The 12,181-nt window shown below is 42.8% G+C and overlaps 1 protein-coding gene across 2 annotated transcripts in view; it reads left to right on the forward strand.

Moving 5' to 3' along the window:
* Nucleotides 1–12,181, forward strand: part of pdcd11 (programmed cell death 11) — a 75,199-nt gene that overhangs the window by 24,214 nt on the left and 38,804 nt on the right. For both annotated transcript variants that reach the window (XM_073027073.1, XM_073027072.1), the window contains exons 16-20: nt 65–139; nt 6,105–6,200; nt 9,328–9,547; nt 11,345–11,494; nt 11,707–11,822. In XM_073027073.1, the coding sequence (XP_072883174.1) occupies nt 65–139; nt 6,105–6,200; nt 9,328–9,547; nt 11,345–11,494; nt 11,707–11,822 (657 nt within the window). The remainder of the gene's footprint in view (nt 1–64; nt 140–6,104; nt 6,201–9,327; nt 9,548–11,344; nt 11,495–11,706; nt 11,823–12,181) is intronic.

Raw genomic sequence — 12,181 nt, forward strand, 5'->3', positions numbered from 1 at the left:
ATTAATCATTCGCTGTCCTGCTCTGCTTGAAGCACTTGATTGCAGTCCTTAACCCCTCTCTCAGATTCTTTGCAGAAAACCAGCGTTACTGGCTTTTATTGAACAAGGAGTCGTAGCAAAGGATTTTACAGAGCTCCAGGTAAGCTGGCATTTTCTTCATGCAGGTCCCCAGTGGATCTTCATGAGTCATATTCTAAAAGCGATTTCTATCTTCATGGTGTTTGGTGTGCAAGCAAATCTTACTGCCATCAAAGAGTCGGACAAAAGAGTATTAGGGCAGGGAACTGAAAGCTTAGGCAGAGTCAGGTTTTTAAAAACAACTCGCCTTAAAGAGGAGGGAGGGATTTAAACGCAGAATGATTACGAGATCGCAAGATCTGTAGCAGTCCAGAAATGCCTGAGTAGTGCTGTAGGAGGTTACAGCGAAAGGAAAGGGGAAGGACAAGGACCTGCAAGGATCTGAAAATGACTTTTTCCAAACAGGTTCAGTGTGGTTCAGCAAATCATAAATACGAGATGCTACAGAGGCTGGAAATCCAGAGCAATACACACAAAACGCTGGAGGAGCTCACCAGGTCAAGCAGCATCTATGGAAAAGAATAAACAGTCAATGTGTCTGTCCTGATGAATGGTCTCGGCCCGTAACATTGACTGCTTTTTTGTTTCCATAGATGTTGCCTGACCTGCTGAGTTCCTCCAGCATTTTGTGTGTCCGTGCGGTTCAGGAAGCGCAGTGGTGCTATGCGAGTGGAAACTGGTACAAGTGAGGACCCTGCCGGGTCACAAAGCTGAGGAGGGAGACTGGACAGGAAAGTATAGGAATGGTGGAGTTTGGAGGCTGAGCTGAGGCAGGGATGGAGTCCGAGAGTGCTAGTGGAAATCAGGAGCTTCCGGAGGTTTTGCACTTGGAAATGTACTTCCGCCTGGAATAAAGTGCCAGGGAGAGAAAGAACAGGATGCTGGAAGAACTCAAGCCAATCAGGCAGAATCGGTGGGGGCAAAAGGTGAGAGTGAACTCTTTGCTCAAGACCCTGATCAGGGCAGAGAGGGAATAGGAAGGGTTCAGTGCTTAGCAGCACAAGGAACAAATTGGGGTGGGGGTATGGACAGATGGAACCAGGTAGGGCAAGAGGATGGGATGAGAGAGGTAAATGAAAGGGGAAGAAATCCAGGTGGGCAGGTAAGTGTGTGGGAGAAGAGCATTGGGAGTGTAGGTTACTGAGCCCTCACCGGGGCTGAGAATTACGTAGAACCAGAGAGTACATTCAGAATGTTGGTTTGTAAGCTTCCCAAGCTCTACTCATCTATAACACACACAAAACGCTGGAGGAACTCAGCAGGCCAGGCAGCATCTGTGTAAAAAGTACAGTCGATGTTTCGGATCGAGACCCTTCTCCAGTGTTGAGGAGGCCACATCATGGGTACTGAACATAGAGTACAGAACATTGAACATTACTGCACAATACAGGCCATTTGGCCTCTAATGTTGTGCAGACCCTGGTAAGTTTGATCTTACCGTTCACTACCGTATAGCCCGTCATTTTTATATCACTGAATGCAGCAGACAAGGTTCGAAGGAGTGCAGGTGAACCCCCCTCCCCCTCCCCCTCCATCTGGTTCAACTTTCCACCTACCAGCCTCTAATGCAGAGTCTAGGCCTGAAGTTTTAACACATACCTTTTGGCTCCATAAACGCTGCCAGATGTGCGGAGTTTATTTATTTTATTTTTATTTGGAGATTCAGCACAATAAGGGTCCCCCACAAGAGGCCCGCGCCACCCATGTGACCAGTATAACCCGTTTATCTTTGGAATGTGGGAGAAAACCAGAGCACCTGGCAGAAGTTTGTGCGGTCACTGGAAAACGTATGAAATCCATCCAGTTCTTCCAGCATACATTGACCTCTTATTCCCCCCCCGCCCCCCATGGATGCTACCTGACATGCTGAGTTCCTCCAGCATTTTTTTTACAGTATTTTTATTCAGAAGAAAAAACAAGATTTACAGAGTGCAACACATAGATACATCTCAACATAAATTGTGTACATTCATATATTGTGATTAAAATTGATCAAAATGTTATAGCACATCACATAAAGGTATAACACTCTGTAATCAAAAATTGAAAGATAGGTCATCCATCATAAAAGAAATTTTTTATATAAAGAAAGTCAACCCCCTACCAACTACCAAAGAAAAAAGCTGATGGATGATAATGGATAATTTAAAAAAAACATATTCGCTTAAGAAGAGAAGACGGAAATATACATAAAAGTCCGTGCACTGTTAAGCTTTATAAATTGGAAAAGTAATTTAGGAAAGGTCCTCAGATATCATAAAAAGATCGTTTCGAATTTAAGACTGAGCAGCGGATCTTTTCTACATTTAAATAAGACATAATATCACGTAGCCATTGAAGATGTGTAGGAGGGGTAGACTCCTTCCATTTAAGCAAGATTCTCTCCTTGCTAAAAGAGAGGTAAAAACTAAAACCTGTAGGTTAGGAGTATTTGAAGTTATATCTTCATTTCCAATAATACCAAACAAGGCAGTAAGGGGATTTGGGTCAAATTGGACCCTTAAAAGTTGTGAGAAGGTATGGAATACTTCCCGCCAAAACTTTTCAATTTTAGGGCAAAACCAAAACATATGAATTAAAGAGGCATCAGCAGAGTTGCATTTATTACAAAGTGGAGAAACGTTCGGATAAAAACTGGACAGCTTCTGTTTAGAAATGTAAGCTCTATGAACCACTTTAAATTGTAGAAGAGAATGACGAGCACAGAAAGATGATTTATTAACCCGTTTAAGAATTTTATTCCATCTTTCATCAGAAATCTGACAATTTAGGTCATCCTCCCAAGCTTTTTCATTTTGTCTAAAAAGTATTGTCTAGAATCAGTCAACAAGTTATAGATACCGGTAATAGAACCATTAACGAAAGGTTTTAAATTTAAAAGATCGTCCATTAAATTTTTATCAGGACCTATAGGAAAAGTAGTTAATTGGAAACATAAGAAATCTCTAATTTGAAGGTATCTGTTAAAATGTGTTTTTGGCAGTGCAAATTTAGTTGACAATTGGTCAAATGAAGCAAGAGATCCTGAGATAAACCGGTCCCAAAAACACTTAATAACTATTTCATCCCAATCCTTAAAGACTTTGTCAGTCATGGAAGGGATAAAAAAAAAATTAAGGAGAATGGGAGATGATAATGAAAAATTCGCTAAACCAAAAAATTTTCTAAATTGAGACCAGATCCTTAAACTTTACTTAACAATTATGTTATCTGTTGTTTTATTTGCGGAAAAAGAAGAGTATGATCCAAGAAGAGAGACAATAGAGGAATTTTTTTACAGAATTAACTTCTAAGGAGACCCATGATGGGCAATCTTTGCGATAAATATAATAGGACCAAAAAGTAATATTCCTTATATTGGCAGCCCAATAGTAAAACCTAAAATTGGGTAGGGCTAATCCACCCATCTCTTTATTTCTTTGTAGGTAAACTTTACTTAAGCGAGCGTGTTTATTATTCCAAATATAAGATGTTAAAATTGAATCTAAAGAATTTAGAAATAAAAATAGGTAAAGCCTGAAAAAGATATAAAAAATTTAGGAAGATTCTTCATTTTAATTGAATTAATTCGGCCAATTAGGGATAAAGAAAGAGGAGACCATTTAGAAAGCGTCTTTTTCACATAATTCAATAAGGGGTTTAAGTTTTCTTTAAATAAGTTCTTGAAGTTTTTAGTAATTGTTACACCTAGATATGTAAATTGACTTGTAACAACTTGGAACAGAAATTTGGCATTGATGACATTAGGTCATTTAAAGGAAATAGTTCACTTTTATGTAAGTTCAGCTTATATCCTGAAAAAAAAATTAAACTGGGAAATTAAAGAAAGAACTGAAGGTAAAGAAGTTTCAGTGTTAGAGATAAAAAGTAAAATATCATCAGCGTATAACAAAATTTTATGAGTTATACCTTCCCTTAGTATACCAGAAATGTTCTTAGATTCCCAAAATGCTATTGCTAAGGCTTCTATAGCTAAAGCAAAAAGTAAAGGACTAAGAGGGCAACCTTGTCTAGTTCCCCGCTGTAATTTAAAGGGCTTAGAAATTTGAGAGTTAGTAATAACCTGAGCAGTAGGAGACAAGTAAATTAATTTAACCCAACGAATAAAATTAGGCCCAAAATTAAATTTTTCTAAGGTCTTAAAAAGATAATGCCTCTAGCATTTTGTGTGTAAATCAGATCAGATTTAATATCACTAACATTCATTGTAAAATGTATTGTTCTGTGGCGACAGTACATTGCAATACATAATAGTAAAAACTATAAATTACAACAGGAAATAGAAAAGAAATCAGAAATCAAAATGAATCAAAAAGAAAGCAAAGAAGAATTTAAGAAAAAGTGGTGAGGTAGTGTACAGGATTCATTGTCCATTCGGAAATCTGATGGCAGTGGGGTAGAAGCTGTTCCCTAAACATTGAAACTTCTATTAAATGTTGAAGTCCAAAACTTGCAGCATTCTGTTTATTTTCCAGATTCTGCATCTGCATTCTCTTTTGTTTTCACACTAGAGCAAGGAGCCAGGCTGCAATGGGTGTAAACTGAGTGAAGTGATTTTCAAATGTAAGCAGAGTAACTCAGACCCAGCCACTTCACCTTGTGTGTTTGCTGCAGCGGTATTGCCCCGGTGTTTTGGAGAAGTCTAGGAATTCGGAAGTTTGGGCAACCAGTTAATTTTGTTGAACAGCATAGCAGGCTGCAAAGACTGGAAGATCACATTGGAGCAGTGCTCTGTGCTTTTGAAACGAGCCCAATAGAAGGTACAGCTGTACAGCCCAGCTACAGGTTTTCTAGCCCACAGTGAAAAGCAAAGAGCATCCAGACAGGATCATAGGAAGGGCAGGCTGAGATCCACGTCAGCTTCAACACTGATTATGTTTTACCCCAAGCTGTGACATTAGAAAAGTTGTGAGGAGAGGAGTGGTTGCCTTGGAGAAGAAAGACAGAAAGAGTTAAACCCCCTTTACCAGGGGTGACCCCTGCAGTTGCTCAGCTCCTCAGAAGCGTTGGAGGATCTTTGGATTGTGCTCCTTAGCAAAATCCTTCTGCTGCAGCGAAGAAACAGCCCCATGCTCCAGACATGGCCTGGCTGCTTCCCCATCTCAAGCCACTAATCACTGGTTCCCACAGTTTAGTCTGCACAGGCTGGTTTGGAGAGTATTAGCTAAATAACCCCTGGTCAACTCAGTGCCTGGGTATCTATCTCTGCTTTGAATAGACACCCCAAACTTGCCGTGGTGAACTATGTGTGAAAGAGAACAAGTTGCAAGGAGAGGGAAAGGGGTTGATGAGATTGCTCTGCTGGGCACCCATGAACCTGATGCATTGAGCAGCATCCTAAGTTGTAACAGAAAATTAGTGACTTTTTCCTACAGCAGAAATGTCTAATTCAGGGGGCCATAATTTTAAGGTGATTGCAGGATGATAGGGGGATGCCAGAGGTAATATTTTTTTAGAGTGGTGAGTGCATGGAATGCATTGCCAGGGTGGAGGTAGAGGCAGATACAGATAAGGGACATTTAAGAAACACCTAGATAGGCACATGGGATTAGAAAAATGGAGCGATATATGAGAGGGTTAGAATAGGTTAAAAGCTTGTTGCAACTTCATGGAGCAGAGGCCCTGTATTGTGCTGTAGTGCTCCATGTTCTGTGGCTCAGCATTGACTGTGATTATTCCAGAGAGTCACAGGAAAATTCTCCTCTTGGTCAGACCCCTTTGGACTGCTCCAAGTCAACATGGCTATATATCAGAATCATATTTGTTATCAGTGACTTGTATGATGTGAAATGTGATAATGCCTGGGGCAAATGGCTTCTTTGTATTTTCCCTCCAGCATCCCCACTGAGGGTTAGTCCTCCAGCCATGCTGGTACATTCAAGTGCAATCATCTCTCCATGCCTGCACACTCATTGTCCTCCTCCTCTTCTCTGACCTCCCACTCCTCATCCCGAGTATATTTTTCCTCACGTAAAGGCGAGGAACACCGAGCTATCCTGTAACTGCTTGTCTCTGTTTGTTTCCAGGTGGGGATGGTCATGACAGGAATGGTGAAGAACATTATGCCGTACGGAGTGTTTGTGGAATTTGCACACAGACTGGTCGGCCTGGCTCCCAAAGCCGTGAGTCCTATTTCCTTTTTACAGCCGCGAGTTCTGATTGTCTTGCAAGCACTGCACAGCTCAGATGATGCTGTACTTGGGGTACGGTGGGGCAGAGCTTGTGTTACTGGACTAATCTGAGAATTTAATGTCGGTTTACATTAAATGACAGAACCTGGGGTTGCAAGTTTGGACTTGGTAAAAGTGGCTATAAATCAGATGCAAATTTATTTTCACTGACTTACATGTAGGCTGTGAAATTTGTCAGAGATACCAGATATATTTGTTAAAGATTAAAGATGTTAACTGTCTGGCATAGTTTCTGTAGACATACTCTATGATTATTTCATATATTGGTAGAAGCCCATCTGCTTTACAGAGATCTCAAGGGGAAGGAAAATAGTACCTTACCAGTCAGGAACTCTGTGACTGCATCCAAAGAGACAAAGTGCCTGCAAACCCCATACTACTGTTGTGACTGTGATCAAAATCACCAGAGGCACTGAAGCTGGTGATATACAAGTCTTTATTCATCACAACACGCAGGCATTCTTGTGGAGGGACTCACAAACTCAAAGTACACCACATTTTTATATCCTTAAGGTCAATGGTAATTCAGTACAGTTTCAGTAGTTATAATGATGGTGTTTGCTTCAGTACTTTTGGTTAACAATGCTAGTTAACTTCACGGCAGCACTGCAATGAAAATAGATCAAGAAAAAAAGAATGGCAGTTTGTGATATATATATCAAATAAGTAGTCCAAAAAAAAAGGAAATTTAAAAAAAATTAGTGAGCAAGTGTTCATGGGTTCAATGTCCATTTTTGAATTGTATGGGAGAGGGGGAGAAGTTGTTTCTGAATCGTTGAGTGTGTGCCTTCAGGCTCCTGTACCTCCTCCCTGGTGGTAACAATGAGAAGAGGGCATGCCCAGAGTGGCGGAGATCCGTAATGATGGACGCCGCCTTTCTGAGACATCACTCCTTGAAGATAAGTCAGATGTTACAATGGAGTAAAGGGAATTACAGAGGCATGAGAGAGGAGATGGCCAGAATTAATTGGAAAAGAACACTGGCAGGGATGATGGTAGAGCAGCAATGGCTGGAATTTCTGGAAACCGTTCAGAAGGCACAGGATATATACATCCCAAAGAGGAAGAAAGTACTCTGAAGGCAAAATGACACAACCGTGGCTAACAAGAGAAGTCAAAGCCAACATAAAAGCCAAAGAGAGGGCATATAATAGAGCAAAACTTAGTGGGAATCACTAGATTCTAGAATGATTCCGGAAGACTGGAAAATTGCAAATGTCACTCTATGCTTCAAGAAGGGAGAGAGGCAGAAGAAAAGGAATTGAGATCTGACCTTAGGGGTTGGGAAGATGTTGGAGTCGATTGTTAAGGATGTGGTTTTAGGGTACTTGGAGGCGCATGATAAATAGGCCGTAGTCGGCATGGTTTCCTCAAAGGAAAATTTTGCCTGACATCTGTTGAAATTCTTTGAGGAAATAACAAGGATATTTTGTACTTGGATTTTCAGAAGGCCGTTGACAAGGTGTCACACATGAGACTGGTTAACAAGCTACGAACCCATGGTATAACAGAAAAGATTCTAGTGTGGATAAAACAGTGTCTGATTGGCAAAAATCAAGGAGTGGGAATAAAGGGAGCCTTTTCTGGTTGGCTATTGGTGACCAGTGTTCCACAGTGGTCTGTGTTGGGACCAATTCTTTTTACATTGTACGTTAATGATTTGGATGATGGAATTGATGGCTTTGTTGCAAAGTTTGCAGGCGGTACGAAGATAGGTAGAGGGCCAGGTAGTTTTGAGGAAATAGGTAGGCTATAGAAGGAATTAGATAGATTAGAAGAATGGGCAAAGAAGTGACAAATGGAATACATTGCCAGGAAGTATACAGCCAAGCACTTTGGTAGAAGAAATGAAAGGGTTGACTATTTTATAAATTGAGGAAAAAGTGCAAAAATCTGAGGCGCAAAGGGATTTGGGAGTCCTTGTGCAGGATTCCCTAAAGGTTAATTTGCAGGTTGAGTCTGTGGTGAGGAAGGCAAATGCGATGTTAACATTCATTTCATTAGGACTAGAATATAAAAGCAAGGATGTAATGTTGAGACTTTATAAAGCACTGGTGAGGCCTCATTTGGAGTATTGTGTGGAGTTTTGGATCCCTTATCTCAAAAGGAAGTGCTGAAACTGGAGAGGGTTCAAAGGAAGTTCATGAAAATTATTCCAGGATTCAATGGCTTGTCATATGAAGAGTGTTTGATGAGTCTGGGCCTGTATTTACTGGAATTTAGAAGAATGAGGGGTGACCTATTGAAACCTATCGAATGGTGAAAGGCCTCGATAGAGTGAATGTGAAAAGAATGTTTCCTGCGGTGGGAGAGTCTAAGACCAGAGGACGCAGCCTTCAAAATAGAGGGACGTCCTTTTAGAACGGAGATGAGGAGGAATTTCTTTAGCCAGAGAGTGGCGAATCTGTGCCAGAGGCAGCTGAGGAAGCCAAGTCTTTATTTATATATAGATATATATATATATTTAAGCCAGAGGCTGATATATGTTTGATTGGTCAGTGTGTGAAGGGATACATGGGGGAAGGCAGAAAACTGGGGCTCAGAGGGAAAATGGATCAGCCATGGTGAAATGGCAGAGCAGACTCGATGGGCCAAATGGCCTAATTCTGCTCCTATATTTTATGGTCTTATGACCTGGATACTACAGAGGTTAGTGCCCATGATGGAGTAGGCTAGTTTTACAACTCTCTGTAGCTTACTTCCTGTGCCAACCTCTAGATAAGCAGGGTTGGTCTTAAACAGCTTCCTAAAACATTTCAGAAGAGTTTTTAAAAACATCTTATACCAGGAAATAAACTCTAAAGAATGAGTTACATGTTGTGAAATCTAATCAGAGTGCAAGCACTCAAGAGTTGTGGATTGGAGTCCAACCAAGTCGGACACGGGATTTGGGAATGTTCCCATTGTGGGAATAAACGAGATGGAATTAATTTGTGATGAGATGGTCGTTGAGGGTCACAAGCTGGAGTTTGAGGTATTGAAGAAGTAGTTTGGGTATATTAGAAACCACTGTTCCTCAGAATGGCAATTCTGTAAATTAATATTCTTGCTTCTCCAGGCCATGTCTGATAAGTTTGTCACCAACACTGCGGACCATTTTGCGGTGGGACAGACGGTGGTTGCCATGGTGACGAATCTGGATGAGGAGAAGAGGCGAGTCCTGCTGACTCTGAAAGTTGCGGACTGTGGATCTGGGGACACCGCTCGGGAGAGTCTTGCCCTCTTGAGCCAGTACCTGACAGAGCTGGATTTCATCAGGGCCTTTATGGGCCGGAGGGGTAATGTCAAAATGTGATAAATGTTTGTGGTGCAAAGTACAGCAAATGTTCCTGTGAGGGAGAATTTCCACTTGGCCTGTGTATGTGAGAGACCATTGAGACTATGAATATCTTGCCATTATGGTTGGTCTCAGTCATAGTTCACTGTTGAGAAACAGTGAATTCCTTTTCTAATAACAATTTCCTCTGTAAACCATTTCTCGATTTCCCCACCCTGGCCCTGAATCGTTAACCTTCAGTGAAAGGAGAATGCCATATTTAGCTGACCTGTAGAATGTCTCACATTAGAGTCGCAGGGTAGCCCTAATGTGTTAACATGACACTACAATGGTAATGATCTGGGTTCATATCGCACTATTGTCTGTAAGGGGTTTGAATGCTCTCCTAGTTACCGTTTGAGTTTTCTCTGGGTTCGTTTTCCTCCCTCATTCTAGAGAATATGGGTTGAGCTTAGTAAATTGTGGGCATATAATGTCAGCGCCAGAAGCATGTGACACTTGCAGGCTGCCCCCCAGCACGTCCTCAGTCTGTGTTGATTGTTGGCTCAGGTGATGCATTTTACTATATGTTTTGATGTAAGTGACAAGTAAGCTATTCTCCTTCATCTTTAAAATCTTTGCCTGTTTTCCACCTCTGTGCCCCTCAGTGGTGACTGTCAGAGGCTGCAGCTCTTAAATCCACGGCTCAGGCGTACCTTGATGTTGGGAAGATTTCGGCAGACTGAATCATGAAAAATGCACCTGTGTTTTCTTAATACATGAAATTCAACCATTTGTTATTTACCCATATGTTGTGATGGAAATGAGACAGATTCTGTGGGTCTCAAAGGCAAGGGCTCTGGACACACAGTTTTAATAATATGGAGTTTATTTACAAGGGGAGAAGAGCTTGGGAACAACACAAGAGGCTACAATATTCGCACAAACACGCTTAGAGTAGACTAGCGTGGGAAAAGTCAGGTCGGCAGTACAATACATGGGAAAAAGGTGTGGGGACAGAGTACAGGTACACATACAAGCAAGGGAAAAGTAACTATGATACCCGCCACCCCTTGACTACGGGCAGGCACGGCTCTCTGCTACAGGGACATCCCACAACCCTATTCAATGCACACCTTCCCACGTGTCTCCAGCGCTGTCCTGCACTCTTCAGCCTGGAGTGAAGCAGGGTGGTCCCTCGAGGATAGCAAAAGAAAGAGTGAGCCAAACACATGTAGCACCCTTTATAGGTCAGGGGACTGGAGGGTCCAGCCCAGGTGATTCACCGGGGGGCCAACAGCTTGGTGCTAGATGGGTTAATACAATTAAGGTGGCCAATAGTTAAGTGTGCATTGATTAGTTGGGAGGGGTGAAATGTTGACTGGCAGGTGGTGTGACCTCCGACCAGGTGAGGGCAGTGCTGTCACGTGACAGGCAGGTGGTGTGACCTCCGACCAGGTGAGGGCAGTGCTGTCACATGACAGGCACGGCTCTCTGGATACACCAATACCAGTACATTTCACGGATGGTCCTATTCCATTCATTTCTCACGCTAGCACCGTTCTGTTGAGATCATTGTTTGCACAACCATCTCCCTGCAGCCTGGATCTGTCCACGGGTGTCCTTGTGGGTGGTGATTTCCTCTGATGTCACTGTAAGCACCAGGAGTCACTGCATCTGGCACCTAAGGTGGGGGGTGGGTTACAAGCCAGAATCTAATTGGGTGGAGGGTTGGGTGAGGAGTTGTACAGAGAATGGCGTGTGCTGGGCATTTGTTGCAAGCTGGGTCCTTAACTCTCCGTGATGTTCCTTGTTTCAGAATCTGCAGTTGTTGCTAATCTGAGCCGCCTGGTTACTGGACAGAAGCTGAAACTCACCGTGGATGCAGTGAAATCTGACGGGACAGCACTTTTCACTGGCGAGCAGGTTGCTGGGCTGACTGTTACAGCCAGTCGCTATCACCAAGGGGGTGCGTTCACACCTAATCTGTTGGCTTTTTGGTGAAATGGGGCCACTAATTTCTTTCTGAACCAGAAGCTTAAGGGTTCATACCTCTCCAGAATTTGAGTGGTTACTGTGGCCCTGTCCTGGCCTACCCATTCCTGGGATGCTGTCTAGTTTTGCTTCAGCCCTGCCTTTGGTGCCAACATGGCCTGATTATTTCCTTTGTTTCTTCCTCAGAGGCGCCTGTGACCCCTGGGCAACAGTCAGCAGCAGTGGTGCTCTTCATCGATCTCCTCTCCTCTACAGTTCATGTTTCACTCCGCCCGGAACTGCTGGGTGCACGTGTCAAAAAGGTACAAGTGTGTGGGGTGGTGGTGGTGCCGGGCCTTTAATTGTCTGTGCAGGAGTCCAGGCTACGGTCGGGAGAGTGAGAGTGGTGCTCTCCAGGGTCTTTACCTCTCTGTGTGAGGAACTGTTTAGATTGCAGCCAGGAGTGTGGTGGTAGACACCAATGCCTTTACCTGTCAGTGTGAGGTTGGTGGTCCTCGAGGGCTTTGAGCAGGGGAATGGGTTAGTTTGCAGCTCCTCCTACCCTTCCAGGTAGAGTTGGCTTGTGATTTAACACAAGAGGATTGGATGAGAGGAGGCTATGTTATCAGGGGAGAAGAACCATCCCAGTGTGGGGGGTGTGGGTGACCATCCCTGCTGAAAA

The sequence above is a fragment of the Hemitrygon akajei genome, chromosome 23 (assembly GCF_048418815.1).
Source record: "Hemitrygon akajei chromosome 23, sHemAka1.3, whole genome shotgun sequence".
Classification (NCBI taxonomy): Eukaryota; Metazoa; Chordata; class Chondrichthyes; order Myliobatiformes; family Dasyatidae; genus Hemitrygon; species Hemitrygon akajei.